The 19,984-nt window shown below is 42.1% G+C and overlaps 1 protein-coding gene across 5 annotated transcripts in view; it reads left to right on the top strand.

Annotated features, from left to right (window-relative positions):
* Positions 1 to 19,984, top strand: part of LOC141095647 (receptor-interacting serine/threonine-protein kinase 2-like) — a 48,321-nt gene that overhangs the window by 18,595 nt on the left and 9,742 nt on the right. For 4 of the 5 annotated variants that reach the window (XM_073581830.1, XM_073581803.1, XM_073581812.1 and 1 more), the window contains 8 exons: positions 1,049 to 1,301; positions 3,085 to 3,238; positions 4,804 to 4,959; positions 5,067 to 5,200; positions 5,501 to 5,550; positions 6,796 to 6,966; positions 7,292 to 7,377; positions 11,308 to 11,367. In XM_073581830.1, the coding sequence (XP_073437931.1) occupies positions 1,147 to 1,301; positions 3,085 to 3,238; positions 4,804 to 4,959; positions 5,067 to 5,200; positions 5,501 to 5,550; positions 6,796 to 6,966; positions 7,292 to 7,377; positions 11,308 to 11,367 (966 nt within the window). In that variant the 5' untranslated portion in view covers positions 1,049 to 1,146. Of the gene's footprint in view, positions 1 to 1,048; positions 1,302 to 3,068; positions 3,239 to 4,803; positions 4,960 to 5,066; positions 5,201 to 5,500; positions 5,551 to 6,795; positions 6,967 to 7,291; positions 7,378 to 11,307; positions 11,368 to 19,984 lie in introns of all 5 variants that reach the window. The other variant, XM_073581838.1, reaches the window with a different exon arrangement.

The following is a 19,984-nucleotide window of genomic DNA, read 5'->3' as shown; positions in this document are numbered from 1 at the left end:
GAGAGTCCTCAGTAGTTGATACCTCTGCTCTACAGTAATTCTCCAAGTTTAGAAGGGCCCACAACTTCTTAATTAAGTTTAGGTTAGGTGAGGAAAGGGCCATGTCATTATTCTGTTAAGTCCCTTGTTGGCAGCCGAGCAGTGGAGACTTCGACACTGTGATGAAGCACTGTCCTGCATGAAAACCATGATTTTCTTGATTGATGCAGACTTTTTCCTGTACCACTGATTGGAAAAAGTATCTTCTAAAAACTGACTGTAGGTTTGGGTGTTGATCTTTTAATCCATCTTTAACCCCAAAAATGTCCAACTAGCTCATCTTTAATAATGCCAGTCATAGAAGTACCTCACCTCCACCTTGTTGACATTTGAGTTGAAGTGGAGGTTTGTGCCCGTTTTTGATACAGACACAGGCTCATCCATCTGCTCTGTCAAGAGTCACTCTTATCTCATCAGTCCATAAAACCTTTGAACAATCTGTCTTCAGATATATCTTGGCCCAGTCTTGATATTTCACATTCTGTGTCTTGCTCAGTGGTGGTCAGGTTTCAGCCTTCTTACCCTGACCATGACACTGAACAATTAACACCTTGTACTTCTGGGCCTCCAGGGAGGTTGCAGTTCTGGAATATGACAGAATTGAAGGATATTGGCTTGCTGGTGACTTCACATTTGATTCGTCTCACATCTTTGGCAGTAAATGTACATGTATTTTTTTTTTTCCAACATGTTTTTGCCACTGACTTTTTGCAAAAAAACTTTTGTTGGCTCTGTGATTGTCCTAATATCTTAGCAATTTCCACAGTGCTCCCTCCCACTGTAAGACTTGTAACAATTTTTGACTATTCAGAATCCATGAAACTTCTTGGTGTTGAACGCAAATTTAAACAAAAATGTGTTGAGTTAGGATATCAGATACAGCCCATAGTCTATGATTTTTAATGTGCAATATTTTCCTAGAACTGCTTCTTTAAAAATACATGTGTGATCATGGCTTAAAGACACATATTTTCTTCTAACCATAGTTTTTCTATGTTCTTGATTCCAGCATTGACCTTGCCACTTCCCACCGGAACTATGTAGTTGCCCAACTTAAAGAGTCCATTCCGCTCTGGAATCGCATAGTCTGGGCTGACACTATTGTGTATGGCAGAAATGTCCCTACCGGTAATTAGTCAAAGGGACCTCAAGACCTACCAGATAGTGAAGACCAGCACAGAATATGTCTGTAAATCCACCTACCCAACCGCTGGCTCCTTTGTCTTCATAAAACTCTTGGCTTTGAATGAACAAAATCATAGGTAAGTCGGGCTCACTGGAGACTACTGATTATCTAGTTTTTCACTTACCATAACAAAATTAGAGATGTGTCTACCCATAAAAAAAACAACATGCATGCTGGAAAAACTCTTAACAAGTTGCAATCCACTGGGTGGCCACATATATCAGAACCATTACCTGACATTATGGTCTAGTACAGTTGGTTAGACAAGGAGTGCAGCACTTGGAAGCTCCTACAAAGGCTGGTGAGACAAAGTTGCCTCTGCTTGTAACAAGGCAGAGTGCACAGCTGGGACCGGCGATGCAACAATGCCGCTGCTCCAAAATGTCAATCGTCAGCCATGCACCACCACTCACAGAAAGCCGGGAAGTAGAGGAGTGGTGCATCCCTGAAGATAGCACATGGAGCAACCTCTTTAATGATTGTTGAGGGTCTGACCATTGGGGTCCTCATTAATACTAAAAATGAAGGGACAACAGGACTGAAATACCGGTGCTCTCGGACACACAGCTGGGTAGAAAGCTACAGAGGAGGAAATACATTGTCAGCACTAAATCAGCGCTGCAAACCCTTCATTCTTAGTGATCATTATTAATGGCATATTCTAGTATATCCCCATCACTCACTGCTATGAAAATTCTCCTTCATGGAAGATCACAGCTGTAGATGCTTATAAAATGTAGTGTTTGGTCATGTAAACTGTACCTATCCTTGTCTGAGCAGCAAAAGAGAAAGTTTTAAGAAAGTAAAAATAAAATAATAATAATTTTAAAGGGAACCTGAGATTCACCATGTTTCCCAAACCGCCCATATGTCTTTATACCACTGTTTAAAAAGATTCAGACAAGTCCCCTTTGGTGGCTTTTTGCTTAGTAAATTTTGCTAAAAAAAATTTTTACAATGTGGCCAATGATATGTTAAGCTTTTGAGTAACTTTTGGGTGAATTTTGTGGGTGTTTTCCTGGACTAGTCATCCCACTAATCAAGTTATCACACTCCTGTGGGCATTAGTAACATGATTTCCAAAAGCTTGTAATCCAAATATTCAAGTCATCCGGTGCTGTACAAAGTCTACACGGGACACGGAATGGTGCATGTGATACACCTTGTTTTAATGATTTGCAAAGCAATGTCACTGCCAGCTCTTTGCAAATCTCTGCATCACTGACATTGCACAGTAAGCCAGGTGTTCACACCTCAACTTAAATGGAACCTATCACTGCAGCTTCAGTCCCTGCTCCGTGTATAAAGAGCGGCGGCTGTAACCGTGCCCCCCACAATGACTGACAGCCAGATCTAACTGTGAGCGAGTTGTCAATCGGTGCCAGAGGCACAGTTATAGACGCCGCTCTCTATACACAGAACAATGACTGAAACTGCGCTGGCACCGCCCCTATCACTAAAAAATAAATGCTGCCAGGAAGAATAAAGTGAATTTCCTCCTGACAGCGGGGCTCTCACTGCAGGCGGCATGCAGGTTCAGAATGCAATTAACCCCCATATCTGCAGGTTAATCAGATTTTTTCACGTGATAGATTCCCTTTAATTTACTCAATGCGCAAAGCTAGGGAGGCAGCAGTGACCTAGGACTAAGCCAGCCATCACCGCCGGCTCTTTGCAAATCTCAGTAAGCCAGGTGTATGCACCAGGTTCCCTTTAAAGACAAAAGTATAAGTTAATTTTTGGAGAGAGACCACAAATTATTGCTATAAAAGAAGTATCAGAGATGTCCATCACACCAGTTAACGTCAGTTATAACATCAGCTGTGTTTTTGATTTTTTTAAGTCTTTTGTACTTTTAGGGACCATCAAGCAATTCTCAATGATGTGGAGTATGTCAGCAGTAAAAGATCTGAAAGTCTTCTAAAAATTGTTGGCATATTCCGGACTCTGAATACGGTTGGAATTGTGACAGAATGGATGCCGAATGGGTCACTGCACACTCTTCTGTACCAGGTTGGAGAAGAACCTTGGTGATTGGCTTGAAAGGGAACTTGTCAGTTCCCCTGACTGTGCCCAACCGTTATTATTTCAGCATGGTTATAATTTTGTTTTTTGTTCTAGTAATAAGTTTGATGTAACTTACTAATGCTGAAATATTTGATGAATGTAGTTTTATCCTATTGATGGAAATGAGACAAGACTAGTTTGGTGGGCCTCTCTTCCTTCCCCCCCAGCTAGACCTGTCTCCAATCTTTTCATTATGTCTTCCGGGGTGTTAATGACAACTTGTGTAATGGTCCTACCGTAACATGCAGGACGCAGGCTTTCAATCACACTCGGCGATCAGGATCAGACTATCTGTGGCAGGACTACTGTAGTCCAGGAGGAGAGAATCCCTGCCAGACAAGTCCTGTGTCTTTTGTACATGTCATGCTGCCACAATAAAACCGGATTCTTTAAATATTGTAGCACTAATAAGTTACATCAAATGCCTAATTAGAATTAAGAAATGCAACCATACCGCTATAATAGCAGTTTGAGACATTCAGTAAACCTGACAGGTTCTCCTTAGAGATTGTGTCATCAAATTATGAATATATTTTTAAAATTGTGATTATCCACAGTTTTCCAGAAGGAATACTGAAATATTCCAGTTTTTCACTATAGGATGATGCTTCCTGTCTTCTGTTTTCTCAAGTCTGCTTTGCTGTATAGACTTAGACCCAAGGAGCAGAGTCATCTCATTGTTAGAAAATAGGAGATTTACTAAGTTAGCACTAACTGAATGAGGCCTACTTAATTTACCTACACAATACACACAGATAAGGCACCACAGTACTTTCCCTTTGCAAGAACATAAGGCTCAAAGAAGATACAAGTACATTAAAAGAATGAAATTAAGTTCAACCTATAAACTAATGTGTTGATTCAGAGTAAGGCAAAAACCCTATGAGGCAGATACTAATTGCCCTATTGAAGGGGAAAAATTTCTTGACTCCACATATGGCAATCAGAATGGTTCCCTGGATCAACGTCCAATAATGGTTAATAAATTTTTCTAGAAATCCATCCAGGTCCTCCTTGTACTCGTTTAGTTAATCAACCACTACTACCTGTTTGGACAGAGCGTTCCATAATCTCGCTGCTCTCAAAGTAAAGAATCCATAGCCTTATTACTCATCCCGTAAAGAATACATCATCTCACTGCTCTTACAGTAAAGAATCCATAGTCTCACTGCTCGTACAACAAGGAATCTATATTCTAACTCCCTGTACAGTTAAGAATCATTGTCTATTATGATGGTTAGTCCTTCTATCCTCTAGATGTAGAGGATGCCTTTTTGTTACTGTTGTAGGCCTAGGTGTAAAAAGATCATTAGAAACATCTCCTCACTGTCCTCTCATATATATGTACATTGTGATAAAAATCGCCCCTAAACCTCCGTTTTTCCAAACAGATAATAGAACAGTGTGGCTATATTAAAAATCTTATAAAAACAATTACAATATTATTAAATCTATTAAAAAATATATAAATTTTTTTTCTAAATATGATCTTTTTATGTTCCTGATTGCAGCGGGATCTGTACCCTACTCTTCCACTGAGTATTATCATCCGAATCCTTAGAGATGTTGCGGCGGGGATGTCTTTTTTGTACAGCCAACATCCTCCCATAATGATCCTGCGACTGAAACCTTGTAACATATTGTTGGATGCCCAATATCGGGCAAAGGTATGAAAAACAAAATTTTGCCAAATTATATATAACAGAGAAAAATAGAAAAATGTATAGATAGTTTTAAACCTGTTGCACACACTGATTATTGTTCATTATTTCAGCTCTCAGATTTCTGGCAATCGGAACTCCAGAAAGTAAGTTTTTCCAAGGATCAGCAGGAAAATATTTCTGTAGAGTATCTTTCACCACAAAGGCTGCAAAAGCGTGAACCAACCACGGCAGACGATGTCTACAGGTTGGTACGAGTAAACAGAGCAGTTCATTGTTGTCTTAAAGGGTATCCCAGCCAAAATATTTATGGTTAGTAATGTTCAGCGTTGAAAATTTTGAGAAAGTTAGATGATGACCTTAGTAGGGTCGCACGTGAATTTTGTGCGGAAATGGACCACTTTTTCCATTTTGGGTGACTAATGACTAGAGGTTCATATATCCCAAATGTTTAAGTTGTACGCAATATTTACGGTGCAACGAACACCTGATAATATCGCTACTAATATTGTGTTCTTTATCGGTAATTATAATTTTTTCTTTTCAGTTTGGGAATCATTTTGCATGAAGCTCTTAGCCGGAAACAACCATTTCTAGGTAAGTTCTAGATCCAAACCCCTTCCAACGTCTGACAGATGTAGCATCCCTCAAAAGACATCGGTGATGGATATCTTGGGGTTCTGACTTGCTTGACCCCCCCCCAATGGATTTGGCAAAGTACCATATAGCGGCTCAACTTGGAGTTGCTTAAAGTTCACAATCTAAACGTCACTGAGAGACAATCAGGCTGCTACTTCAATACATTCAAGCAGAGTGGGTCCTAGGAGTCATTGGACACCCACCAATCGTACATAGCTGGAACACTCGGACAATATGCCAACAATTTATTTAATTTGTAAGAAAATGTAAAAAAAAAATTGTTATAGTTGCTCTGAGTTAATAATGAGAAAAGCTCAATAGAAAATGTTTTTTTTGTTGTTCTCCCTGTTCAGTAATACTGATGAGTGGAGGTCCAGGTCTGGAGACCCCACCGATTGCTCAAGCCAAGAGGGAGAAGTGCTAAGCTTGCCTTTGAGTGGTGTACAGACCCCTAAGACATCTACTGAACCGACACACCACTTTACCAATGTTGCCTCCTGTTCCAGATTTCTAGGGACACCTGGACTTAAAGGTGGCATGGTTTATGTAACCGGCACCCAAAATACATTGTTCCGGGTCAGACTATGGCCATTATTGTATGAAGTGGGGATGTTCCTGAGAGGCATAATCAACCATGTTGGCCACCATGCTTTGATTGCACTCCAGGAAAAGCGGAGCACTTCTTCCCCTTAATTTGACTGAACAGTAAAGGGGTTTTCCAGGCTTGGGGTGACTGCCAACTTGTGAATCCACACAGCGCACAGTATGCGCGCCCTCAGAATTATCTAGTGCGGAGCATGACTGCAAGTATGCGACTTGCATACATGTGGTCACATGCCAACTAGAAGTCCATTCAGGTGACATAAGCAAGGCCAGACACGTCTAGTTGTAATGTGGCCAGAAGTATGTAAATCACATATTTGTGATAGGATTCACGCCCGCTCTCGGCACCGGAGAATCCTGGCTGCACGCTGTGAGGATTCACAAGCCTGCTGTCACACAGAGTAGCTTCAGAGTTGAGCAACTTTTAGGGGTCTTGAGTCCAGATCCTCAGTAATCCACTACTAAACAAAGGCTGTGAGATATAACAAAACAAATATTCAACAGTTGGTATCCATTAAACAGAAAGGTTCCTTTAAATGGAACCGAGTCATTTTCTCATACAATCAAATGTGTTGAAATTTGTAAATAATTTGGTTACAGAAAATAATCCATTGAAGCTGGTGACCGAAATCACAAGAGGGATCAGACCACAACCAAACATAGAAGATGTAATAAAAGAGGCCAGTCTACAACACAGTCAACTTGTAAACCTGAGTCAACTGATGCACCTGTGCTGGCACCAGAATCCAATGATGAGGCCAACAGCTGCCGGTAAGTTGGTTCTTTAATTGTATCAGATTAGGCACTCCGACCTCTGGGTTAATTGTCACGTAGAGTGTTGCCTAATTCAAACTTTATAATAGCATTTGGATTTGGGCAACTGGGTAGGGTCGGGGGACACCTTCTAAAGGTAATGTAAACACTTGTGGTTCTTGCTTGTTTTTTGGGGTCTTTTTGAACTGCACAAACCTTTCCATTAACTTTATAAATGAGGGACCTAATTTCTCCCAATTGGGGAAAGGTGTAGCCCAGGACCGGAGATGAGAAAACTTCCATTTGACAAATAATTTAGAACATTTGTACATCTTATCAACAGTGTGTGCATCTCGCCTAAACAACGTCCTCCAGAACTTTTCAAAAGAAGAGATCCAGCATGGGATTGACACCCTGAACAAAAGTAAGGTGAGTGATTAGTTTCATACTTCCAGATGATATATAATAGATACTAAATTTTACTAAATTGTGTATTTTTAATAGTCTGGAACAAATAATTTCCACCGGCCATTTTTCTCCCTTGTTTAAAACTACAATATCTAAAAAGAATGTAGTTTTGTACAGCACTTCTTTTTACAAGGGTTCACCCCGATAAGTTTATTTGGTGGAGAATGCGGGCAATCGTTTTTTGTGGTAGTGCTCTTCTCTGTCTAATGGAGGTTAATCCCTTTTAATTACATCTAAAAGGCAAAGAACAACACATGAGCACAATGCAAAGCTTTTAAAGGGAATCTGTCACCCTTTTTTTTGACTATTTGCTACCTGCACCGTCATCAGGGGCTTATCTACAGCATTCTGTAATGCTGTAGATAAGCCCCCCGATGTAACCTGAAAGATAAGAAAAACAAGTTAGATTATACTCACCCGGGGAGGGGGGCGGTCTGTTCCGATGGGTGTAGTGGTCCGGTCCGGCGCCTCCCATCTTCATACGACGCCGTCCTCTTCTTTTCTTCCTGTCGTGGCTCCTGCGCAGGCGCACTGCTCTGCCCTGTTGAGGGCAGAGCAGAGTCCTGCAGTGCGCAGGCGCCGGGAGAGGTCAGAGATTGTGCACTGCAGTATTCTGCTCTGCCCTCAATAGGGCAGAGCAGTGCGCCTGCGCAGGAGCCACAACAGGAAGAAAAGAAGAGGACGGCATCGTATGAAGATGGGAGGCACCGGACTGGACCGCCCCCCGGGTGAGTATAATCTAACTTGTTTTTCTTATCTTTCAGGTTACATCGGGGGCTTATCTACAGCATTAGAGAATGCTGTAGATAAGCCCCTGATGGCGGTGCCAGCAGCAAATAGTTGAAAAAAAGGGTGACAGATTCCCTTTAAGAGACTATGGTTCCCCATTAAAGGGATTGTGTTATCTGAAAATGACTTATTAAATCAAATTTTAGTGGTAAACGTATATAAAATGGGAATCTTTTTTTACCATCTCACAATTTGCATTAAAACTGAAACAAAAATTAGAAATATAGAAATTTTCACATTGTCCACTGGGGGTTGTTCTACACTCCTACTTCCTGTTTCTGGAAATTCACATAAAAATTAGCAGCAATAGACTGACCGAGACTCAATTTCTTTTTTACTTATTTTTTAATTGAAGCATCTAATGAGCGTGTGCAAAGGTGATTGTGAAGGGAGGGGGAACAGGTCAGCTGTAACATAACTTATATTGTGAATAGAGGTGTTAATACTTGTTGCAATTCTTCCTCTGGTGATAAGGAGACTGCTGAAAACTCTTCCTAGAAGAATGAAGCTAAAACAGCTCCAGTGGACAGTGTGAAAATTGCAAGATGTGTTTTTTTTGTTTGTTTGTTTGTTTTTTTATACAGATCATGATATGGACAAAAATGCCAAAAAATGTTTAAAAATGCACACAACACAAAAATCTGATTGAAACGGTCTGCCACTTTATGATGATACCAATATTCACACAGGAAATCACACAAAGTACTCACCAAATTGGTGCATCTGGTACAGATCTTGCTCTGGATTTGCTGCTGAGAATTCCTCATGGACTAAAATACTCAGTTTAGCAATTTTTTGGGCACTTCCTTGCCAACACTTCCCTGGTCACTTGGTTTCTTTTTTTTTTTTCTCACTGTCAGCAATAATTAAAGGTCTTGTCCAGGACTGATTTTGCTCCTGCCGGCGATTCAGCTGCTCCATGTCAACAGAGCAGCTCTTCCAGGCTGCTCTGCTGACGGCTAATGACTGATGACGTTACACTGATTTGACAGCCGACTTCCTGCAGTTAGTCAGTGGAGAGCCAGCTGTCAATCATCTTGACCTTGGCAGTGAACAGAGCAGAAGAGATGCCATTGCTCTGTTGTCGTGATGTCAGCAGAAGCTGCTGAATGGCAGGCAGGAGCGGTCTTTGACAACTCTGTGCAAGCGGAGATCAGATCAGCACCAGTACAACAGGCAGGTAATTAGCAACTACCTGCCTGGTAGTTCTTAGAACCACAATATAAAAGCACGGTGGCTCAGTGGATAGCACTGCAGCGTTGCAGCGCTGGCGTCCTGGGTTTGAATCCCACCAAGGACAACATCTGCAAGGAGTTTGTGTGGGTTTCCTCTGGGTACTCCGGTTTCCTCCCACACTCCAAAGACATACTGATAGGGAATTTAGATTGTGAGCCCCATTGGGGACAGTGATGATAATGTGTGCAAACTGTAAAGCGCTGCGGAATATGTTAGCGCTATATAAAAATAAAGATTATTATTAATGATAAAGTCCTGGATACCCCCTTTATATTACCGTCGGTGTGTATGATTGGCTGTAACAGTCAGTTGCTTACATGACACATCTATACTGGAGGTCAATAAATAGTAACCGGCTGTGGATCGGGAAAGTGATTGGAATCGATAGGGAAAGCTCCGCAACAAACTTTTATGCAGAAGACTGGAAATCATACAGTAGTTACTTTACGTTGGATGCTCTAACATCAGAAATCCACTGATATAAAATTAGTGCCAGGTTATCACGTATTGTTATGGGCTTTCTGTCTGTGATTCTGTCAGTAGTTGTTGGTTTATGACAGTAAAAGTCAGGGATGTCTGACAACAGGAACTAATAAACTCCATCCAACTGCACAACACATGTAGATAAGACAGTCTGTAAATTTAATGGCCAGGGCCTTGGTTACGTAAAGAAGTTAAATTGTTATTAATCACAGGAAGGTTTTATCCTGGAATTTCCCATGTAACTTAACAATTTAGCTGATGATGATGACAGCGCAGCTCCATATAAGTTAGGATCCTTGAAGGGTACGGTACATGCATATAACTGATCTGCCTGACAGCTAACAATCTCAAACTATAATGGGCCATCAATGATTAACCCGCTTCATTCTACATGGACATGGACCGTTTACACTGACTGTGGCTCCTGTGACTTTCAGCTCCAGTAGTTTGTTGCAGCCTTTTCTTCTTTTTTTTATCCCGTTGTTTGACAGTGTAATTACTCATTAGTTATTGTGTAGCTGTAGGATGATAATGGTTTAATGAATGTAGTAATTTATTGATTTTTTTTTTCCATTTATTCTGTTACTAGTTTCCCAGCATATATAATTCAGCAACTATTGGCTTTTTTAAGTTGTTTTATTTCATCTGAAATGTAATGGATTCTTTTGCTCTAGTTGGATCATGTGAATATATGGTGACCCACCTGAGAATTACATGGTTTTATGTCCTCAGAAAAGTGGTCATTGTGCATATATGCATACTGAAGTTTTCCACTGGGGGAAGTCTGATATCACAAATAATGATAATGATTGCGCAGCTCCTGTCAGAAGGTTAAAATGTTGGCGATAATAGATACGCTTTCTGAATGTATACTTTAGGAGACTATAGAAGGGAGGATCATCACCCTGCGCTGACCACAGTCAGAGATGTGCTGGCTCTAGCTGCCCATGTGATGTTATCTGGTGCATCATAGGATTTCAGCAGAAAATAGAGGAATAATATGCGGGGTGACATCTGGAAATTAAGATAGAGGCCAAAGAAAAGGAAAGATGAGGCAGAAGTGCAGGGAAGTAAGTGTGCCATGTGATAATCAGGTGGCATTGTGATAATAGAAAAAAAATCACAGGACTGCTAGTTTTAGCAGCACTAAAATATCTGGTGGTCCAGGTTCAGAAGCCCATAGCAGCATTCTAATAAGAACAGCACCACACCTATCCAAAGGTTGGTATTCAACAGAGAGGAGCTACAATCCCAGACACATTCTACACTGCTAGTTGTTGTCTGTGCGATTATCTGCAACCTTCACAGCCCTGGACAATTCAAGTTCACTATGTAAAGCTAGTAATCAGGTATATTAATTGCTAAGCCTTTTTTTTTTTTCAGGAGAAGGCAGAGCAGCAGTCCCAGGAGCAAGTCATGGAATTTGACATCAAATTTTTAGATGTAAGTGTATTTGTGAAGTTTTATGTATGGCGCGCACCTTGGCCATGTGACATGTTACAGCCAAAGTCACAACATGGCCCTAATCTATGTGAAAGAGGAGAGATCCTAACAAAGCGCGGCTTCTACTTTACTGCCTACTACATGGTTGCCCGTTCATTTGTAAGGCATTGCTATCAATCAAGAAAATTAGCTAGAAAATTTGTTTTAAAGGAACGTCTCATCTGAAATTGATCTTATGTTTAATTCAGGTTTTTGTTAAATGCATTTTTTTGGTCGGTAGATTTTGATTTTTTATTTTTTTATTTTTTTTCCATATCTTCTAGATTTAAAAAAAAAAAAAAAAAAAATGTTGATTTTACACTGGCCTCTATGCCAAATACTAGACTTTTATGTTTAGTATTTTCAGCAGTCAACTCATTACCATGCCAGGCAGGATCACAGTAAATGGTAATGCATATGTTTTGTAATGGAGAATAGTGATGAGTGAACGTGCTGGGATAAGGTGTTATCTGAGCATGCTCGGGTGCTAACCGAGTGACTTCGGCATGCTCGAAAAATATGCTCCAGTCCCCGCGCCTGAACGTCTCGTGGCTGTTCGACAATCACAATACATGAAGGGATTTCCTGTTTGCTAGGTAATCCCTACATGTGTTGTGGTTGTCGAACAGCTGTGAGACATGCAAGTGCGGGGACTGGAACATATTTTTCGAGCACGCCGAAGACACTCTGTTATCACCCGAGCATGCTCAGATAACGCCTTATTCCAGCACGCTCACTCATCACTAGAGGATAACACAATATTCATTATTCACAATAAGAGATGCCACTGCTTGCCTCCTCCTCCTGCCTGCAAAATGACATTTGCCCAGCTGAGAGCATACCTAGGAGTCAATGAATCAGAGACAGTCTATTGCAGCCTATGTCCATACAGCTGCTGAAAAGGACAGGAAGAAGGAATCTGTGCTGCACTTTATGCACATTCTCAGTAGTGACCAGTGCTGTGGAGCTGTGGGGAAATTGACGAGTTGGAGTCGAAGGTTTGGCTTACCGACTCCACAGCCTTGATTTAACCCCTTCACCCCCAAGGGTGGTTTGCACATTCATGACCGGGCCAATTTTTACAATTCTGACCACTGTACCTTTATGAGGTCATAACTCTGGAACGCTTCCATGGATCCCGGTGATTCTGACATTGTTTTCTCGTGACATATTGTACTTCATGTTAGTGGTAAAATTTCATTCAAATAACTTGCGTTTATTTGTGAGAAAAACAGAAATTTGGCGAAAATTTTGAAAATTTCGCAATTTTCCAACTTTGAATTTTTATGCCCTTAAATCACAGAGATACGGCACACAAAAAACTTGATAACTAACATTTCCCACATGTTTACTTTACATCAGCACAATTTTGGAACCAAAATTTTTTTTTGTTAGGAAGTTATAAGGGTTAAAAGTTGACCAGCGATTTCTCATTTTTACAACACCATTTTATTTTTAGGACCACATCACATTTGAAGCCACTTTGAGGGGTCTATATGATAGAAAATACCCAAAAGTGACACCATTCTAAAAACTGCACCCCTTAAAGTGCTCAAAACCACATTCAAGAAGTTTATTAACCCTTTAGGTGCATCACAGGAATTTTTTTGAATATTTAAAAAAAAATGAACATCTAACTTTTTTTCATAAAAAAAATACTTCAGGTTCAATTTTTTTTATTTTACCAAGGGTAACAGGAGAAATTGGACTGCAAAAGTTATTGTGCAATTTGTCCTGAGTACGCAGATACCTGATATGTGGGGGGAACCACTGTTTCTGTGCATGGCAGAGCTCAGAATGGAAGGAGCGCCGTTTGACTTTTTCAATGCAAAATTGGCTGGAATTCAGATTGGACGCCATGTCACGTTTGGAGAGTCCCTAATGTACCTAAACAGTGGAAACCCCCTACAAGTGACCCCATTTTGGAAACTAGACCCCCCAAGGAACTTATCTAGATGTGTGGTGAGAACTTTGAACCCACATGGGCTTCACAGAAGTTTATAACATAAAGCCATACAATTAAAAAATCATATTTTTTCCACAAAAATGATCTTTTCACCCTCAATTCTTATTTTTCCAAGGGTAACAGGACCGTAAAAGTTATTGTGCAATTTGTCCTGAGTACGCTGATACCCCATATTTGGGGGTAAACCACTATTTGGGCGCATGGCAGAGCTCGGAAGGGAAGCAGCGCCATTTGACGTTTTTGGCTGGAATTGAGATCGGACACCATGTCGCGTTTGGAAAACTCCTGATGTACCAAAACAGAGGAAACCCCCCACAAATGACACCATTTTGGAAACTAGACCCCCTAAGGAACTTATCTAGATGAGTGGTGAGCACTTTGACCCCCCCAGTGCTTCACAGAAGTTTATAATGCCCGGGCGTGAAAATAAAAAATTCGTATTTTTTCCACAAACATGATCTTTTAGTCACCATTTTTTTATTTTCCCAAGGGTACCAGGAGAAAATGGACACCAAAAGTTGTTGTCCAATTTGTCCTGAGTATGCTGATACCCCATATGTGGGAGAAAACTACTGTATGGGCACACGTCGGGGATCGGAAGGGAAGTAGTGACGTTTTGGAATGCAGACTTAGATGGAATGGTCTGCGGGTGTCATGTTGCCTTTGGAGAGCCCCTAATGTACCTAAACAGTGGAAACCCCCCACAAATGACCCCATTTTGTAAACTAGACCCCCCAAGGAACTTATCTAGATGTGTGGTGAGCACTTTGAACCCCCCAGTGCTTCACAGAAGTTTATAACGCCCGGGCGTGAAAATAAAAAATTCGTATTTTTTCCACAAACATGATCTTTTAGTCACCATTTTTTTTATTTTCCCAAGGGTACCAGGAGAAATTGGACCCCAAAAGTTGTTGTCCAATTTGGCCTGAGTACGCTGACACCCCATATGTGGGAGAAAACTACTGTATGGACACACGTCGGGGCTCAGAAGGGAAGCAGTGACGTTTTGGAATGCAGACTTTGATGGAATGGTCTGCGGGTGTCATGTGCGTTTGGAGAGCCCCTGATGTACCTAAACTATTGAAACTCCCCACAAGTGACCCCATTTTGGACACTAGACCCCCCACGGAACTTATCTAGATGTGTGGTGAGCACTTTGAACCCCCAAGTGCTTCACAGAAGTTTATAACACTCGGACGTGAAAATAAAAAAATCATTTTTTTCCACAAAAATGATATTTTTGCCCCCAATTTTTTATTTTCCTAAGGGTAACAGGAGAAATTGGACCCCAAAAATTGTTTTGCAATTTGTCCTGAGTAGGCTGATACCCTACATGTGGGGGTAAAACACTGTTTGGGCGCATGGCAGAGCTTGGAAGGGAAGGAGCACTATTTGACTTTTTCAACTCAGAATTGGCTGGAATTGAGATCAGACGCCATGTTGCATTTGGAGAGCCCCTGATGTGCCCAAACAGTGGAAACCCCCCAATTATAACTCCAACCCTAACCCCAACACACCCCTAGCCCTAACCCTAGCCCTAACCCTAACCCTAATGGGAAAATGGAGATAAATACTTTTTTTTTAATTTTATTATTTTTCCCTAACTAAGGGGGTGATAACGGGGGGGTTGATTTACTATTTATGGCGGTTTTTATGTTTGGCGGCTGTCGCACGCTAAAAGACGCTTTTTATTGTAAAAATAGTTTTTGCATCACCACATATTGAGAGCTATAATTTTTCCGTATTTTGACCCACCGAGTCATGTGAGGTCTTATTTTTTGCGGGACGAGTTGACGTTTTTATTGGTACCATTTTCGGGCACGTGACATTTTTTGATCGCTTTTTATTCCTATTTTTGGGACGCAGAATGAACAAAAACCAGCGTTTCATGAATTTCTTTTGGGGGGGTGCGTTTACACCGTTCCGCGTGCGGTAAAATTGATAAAGCGGTTTTATTCTTCGGGTCAGTACGGTTACAGCGATACCTCATTTAGGTCGTTTTTTTATGTTTTTGTCGTTTTTATGCAATGAAAACTATAAAAAATAATTATTTTTGCATCGCTTTATTCTGCGAGCTATAACTTTTTTATTTTTTCGCTGATGATGCTGTATGGTGGCTCGTTTTTTGCGGGACAAGATGACGTTTTCAGCGGTACCATGGATATTCATATGCGTCTTTTTGATCGCGCGTTATTACACTTTTTGTTTGGCGGTATGATAATAAATCATTATTTTTTGCTTCGTTTTTTATTTTTATTTTTTAAGGGGTTGGCTAAAGGGGTTAACTAATGGGACAGTTTTATAGGGCGGGTCATTACGGACACGGCGATACCTAATATGTGTACTTTTATTGTTTGTTTTTTTTTATTATTTCCAAAAAATGGATTTATTGGGGGAATATTTTTTTTTTTTTCTAATTTATTTGGCGATTTTTTTTTTTTAATTATTTTAACACTTTTTTTTATTTATTTTTTTACTTTATTAAATAGTCCCAGGTGGGACATCACTGTCCTGTGACAGATCGCTGATCTGTCACATCACAGATCACTGTGACAGATCAGCGATCTGACACAGGCACTGCAGAAGGCTTCCTCATGCCTGCGCTTTGCAGGCACTGAGGAAGCCAGCTTCCTCAGGCCCCCGAAGGCCCCCGTCGCCATCTTGGATTTGGGGGCCTGGAGGAAAGGAGCCCCCCGCAGCAGCGCTGCACATTGCGCTGCCGTGGGGGGCTCAGGGAAGCACGGAGGGAGCCCCCTCCCTGCCGATGCTTCCCTTTAACCCCCGGTACACCGCGATCATCTTTGATCGCGGTGTGCAAGGGGTTAACGTGTCGGGGGCGGTCCGTGACCGCCCCTGACACATTGTGCCGGGTGTCAGCTGTGATAATCAGCTGACACCCGGCCGCGATCAGCGGCGCTCACCACGTGGGCGCCGCTGATCGCGCAGACGTACTATCCCGTCCATGGGCATAGGGGCCCAGGGCACATGGACGGGATAGTACGTCGGATGGCAGAAAGGGGTTAAAGGGTTTTTTTTACCCCACAAAGTTCATTTTAATCAATAGATCTTAGAATAACAACAAGTTCCACAATTGGATGTGTTTAAATAAAATGTTCCTGTGCTGAGATAATCTTATAAATGTGCCCGTGCTGTGGACTGTGTAATGGTTGTGTCTGACCATACAGGAACATGGCCTGATTATACCACAGCACCTGAGTAGGGGGGGGGGAGAAAGCAAAAGAGTATACAGGTATTACAGCTGATTCTTTTTTTTTGTGAGACAAAACATTTCTGTCTGTTTTTAATCAAAGTTTTACCTCTAAGAAAGAATCCGCTGTAATCCCTTGCTGTAATGTCTGTATACTCTTTCGTCCCCAAACCCCCACCTTCCACCCAGGAGCTGTAGTATGATCAGATCACGTTCCTGCATGGTCAGACACGACCATTACACAGTACACAGCAGGGGCACATTTATAAGGTTATCTCAGCTCAGGAACATTGTATTTAAAAACATCTAATTATGGAACTTGTTGTTATTTCAAGATCTATTGATTGAAATTAACTAAGTGGGAAAAATAACCCTTTAAATCAAGGCTGTGGAGTCGGTAAGCCAAACGTTCGACTACAACTCGTCAATTTCCCTGACTCCAACTCCACAGCATTGGTCACTACTGAGCATATGCATAAAATGCCGCACAGATTCATCTCATCTACAACTCCACAGCACTGGTCACTACTGAGCATGTGCATAAAGTGCAGCACAGATTCATCTCATCCACGACTCCACAGCACTGGTCACTACTGAGCATGTACATAAAGTGCAGCACAGATTCATCTCATCTCTGACCCCACAGCACTGGTCACTACTGAGCATGTACATAAAGTGCAGCACAGATTCAGCTCATCTACGACTCCACAGCACCGGTCACTACTGAGCATGTACATAAAGTACAGCACAGATTCATCTCATCTATGACTCCACAGCACCGGTCACTACTGAGCATGTACATAACGTGCAGCACAGATTCATCTCCATTACGACTCCACAGCACTGGACACTACTGAGCATGGACATAAAGAGCAGCACAGATTCATCTCATCTCTGACCCCACAGCACTGGTCACTACTGAGCATGTACATAAAGTGCAGCACAGATTCATCTCATCTATGACTCCACAGCACTGGTCACTACTGAGCATGTACATAAAGTGCAGCACAGATTCATCTCATCTATGACTCCACAGCACTGGTCACTATTGAGCATGTACATAAAGTGCAGCACAGATTCATCTCATCTACGACTCCACAGCACCGGTCACTACTGAGCATGTGCATAAAGTGCAGCACAGATTCATCTCATCTATGACTCCACAGCACTGATCACTACTGAGCATGTACATAAAGTGCAGCACAGATTCATCTCCATTACGACTCCACAGCACTGGTCACTACTGAGCATGTACATAAAATGCAGCACAGATTCATCTCATCTCTGACCCCACAGCACTGGTCACTACTGAGCATGTACATAAAGTGCAGCACAGATTCATCTCCACTGTGACTCCACAGCACTGGTCACTACTGAGCATGTACATAAAATGCAGCACAGATTCATCTAATCTCTGACCCCACAGCACTGGTCACTACTGAGCATGTACATAAAGTGCAGCACAGATTCATCTCCACTGTGACTCCACAGCACTCGTCACTACTGAGCATGTACATAAAGTGCAGCACAGATTCATCTCATCTCTGACCCCACAGCACTGGTCACTACTGAGCATGTACATAAAGTGCAGCACAGATTCATCTCATCTATGACCCCACAGCACTGGTCACTACTGAGCATGTACATAAAGTGCAGCATAGAATCATCTCATCTATGACCCCACAGCACTGGTCACTACTGAGCATGTACATAAAGTGCAGCATAGAATCATCTCATCTATGGCTCCACAGCACTGGTCACTACTGAGCATGTACATAAAGTGCAGCACAGATTCATCTCATCTACGACTCCACAGCACCGGTCACTACTGAGCATGTGCATAAAGTGCAGCATAGAATCATCTCATCTATGACTCCACAGCACTGGTCACTACTGAGCATGTACATAAAGTGCAGCATAGAATCATCTCATCTATGACCCCACAGCACTGGTCACTACTGAGCATGTACATAAAGTGCAGCACAGATTCATCTCATCTCTGACCCCACAGCACTGGTCACTACTGAGCATGTACATAAAGTGCAGCACAGATTCATCTCATCTACGACTCCACAGTACCGGTCACTACTGAGCATGTGCATAAAGTGAAGCACAGATTCATCTCATCTATGACTCCACAGCACTGGTCACTACTGAGCATGTACATAAAGTGCACCACAGATTCATCTCCATTACGACTCCACAGCACTGTTCACTACTGAGCATGTACATAAAATGCAGCACAGATTCATCTCATCTCTGACCCCACAGCACTGGTCACTACTGAGCATGTACATAAAGTGCAGCACAGATTCATCTCCACTGTGACTCCACAGCACTGGTCACTACTGAGCATGTACATAAAGTGCAGCACAGATTCATCTCCACTGTGACCCCACAGCACTGGTCACTACTGAGCATGTACATAAAGTGCAGCACAGATTCATCTCCACTGCGACTCCACAGCACTGGTCACTACTGAGCATGGACATAAAGTGCAGCACAGATTCATCTCATCTACGACTCCACAGAACCGGTCACTACTGAGCATGTTCTTAAAGTGCAGCACAGATTCATCTCCACTGCGACTCCACAGCACTGGTCACTACTGAGCATGGACATAAAGTGCAGCACAGATTCATCTCCACTGCGACTCCACAGCACTGGTCACTACTGAGCTTGTAGATAAAGTGCAGCACAGATTCATCTCCACTGCGACTCCACAGCACTGGTCACTACTGAGCATGGACATAAAGTGGAGCACAGATTCATCTCCACTGCGACTCCACAGCACTGGTCACTACTGAGCTTGTACATAAAGTGCAGCACAGATTCATCTCCACTGCGACTCCACAGCACTGGTCACTACTGAGCATGTACATAAAGTGCAGCACAGATTCATCTCCTCTACGACCCCACAGCACTGGTCACTACTGAGCATGTACATAAAGTGCAGCACAGATTCATCACATCCACGACTCCACAGCACCAGTCACTACTGAGCATGTACATAAAGTGCAGCACAGATTCATCTCATCCATGACTCCACAGCACTGGTCACTACTGAGCATGTACATAAAGTGCAGCACAGATTCATCTCATCTATGACCCCACAGCACTGGTCACTACTAAGCATGTACATAAAGTGCAGCACAGATTCATCTCATCTATGACCCCACAGCACTGGTCACTACTGAGCATGTACATAAAGTGCAGCACAGATTCATCTCCTCTACGACCCCACAGCACTGGTCACTACTGAGCATGTACATAAAGTGCAGCACAGATTCATCACATCCACGACTCCACAGCACCAGTCACTACTGAGCATGTACATAAAGTGCAGCACAGATTCATCTCATCCATGACTCCACAGCACTGGTCACTACTGAGCATGTACATAA

This window comes from Dendrobates tinctorius, unplaced genomic scaffold (genome assembly GCF_039654945.1).
Source record: "Dendrobates tinctorius isolate UK_male_01 unplaced genomic scaffold, ASM3965494v1 ptg000009l, whole genome shotgun sequence".
Taxonomy (NCBI): Eukaryota; Metazoa; Chordata; class Amphibia; order Anura; family Dendrobatidae; genus Dendrobates; species Dendrobates tinctorius.
The sequence above is the reverse complement of the archived record's forward strand: the minus strand, read 5'-3'. Positions and strand labels throughout refer to the sequence as shown.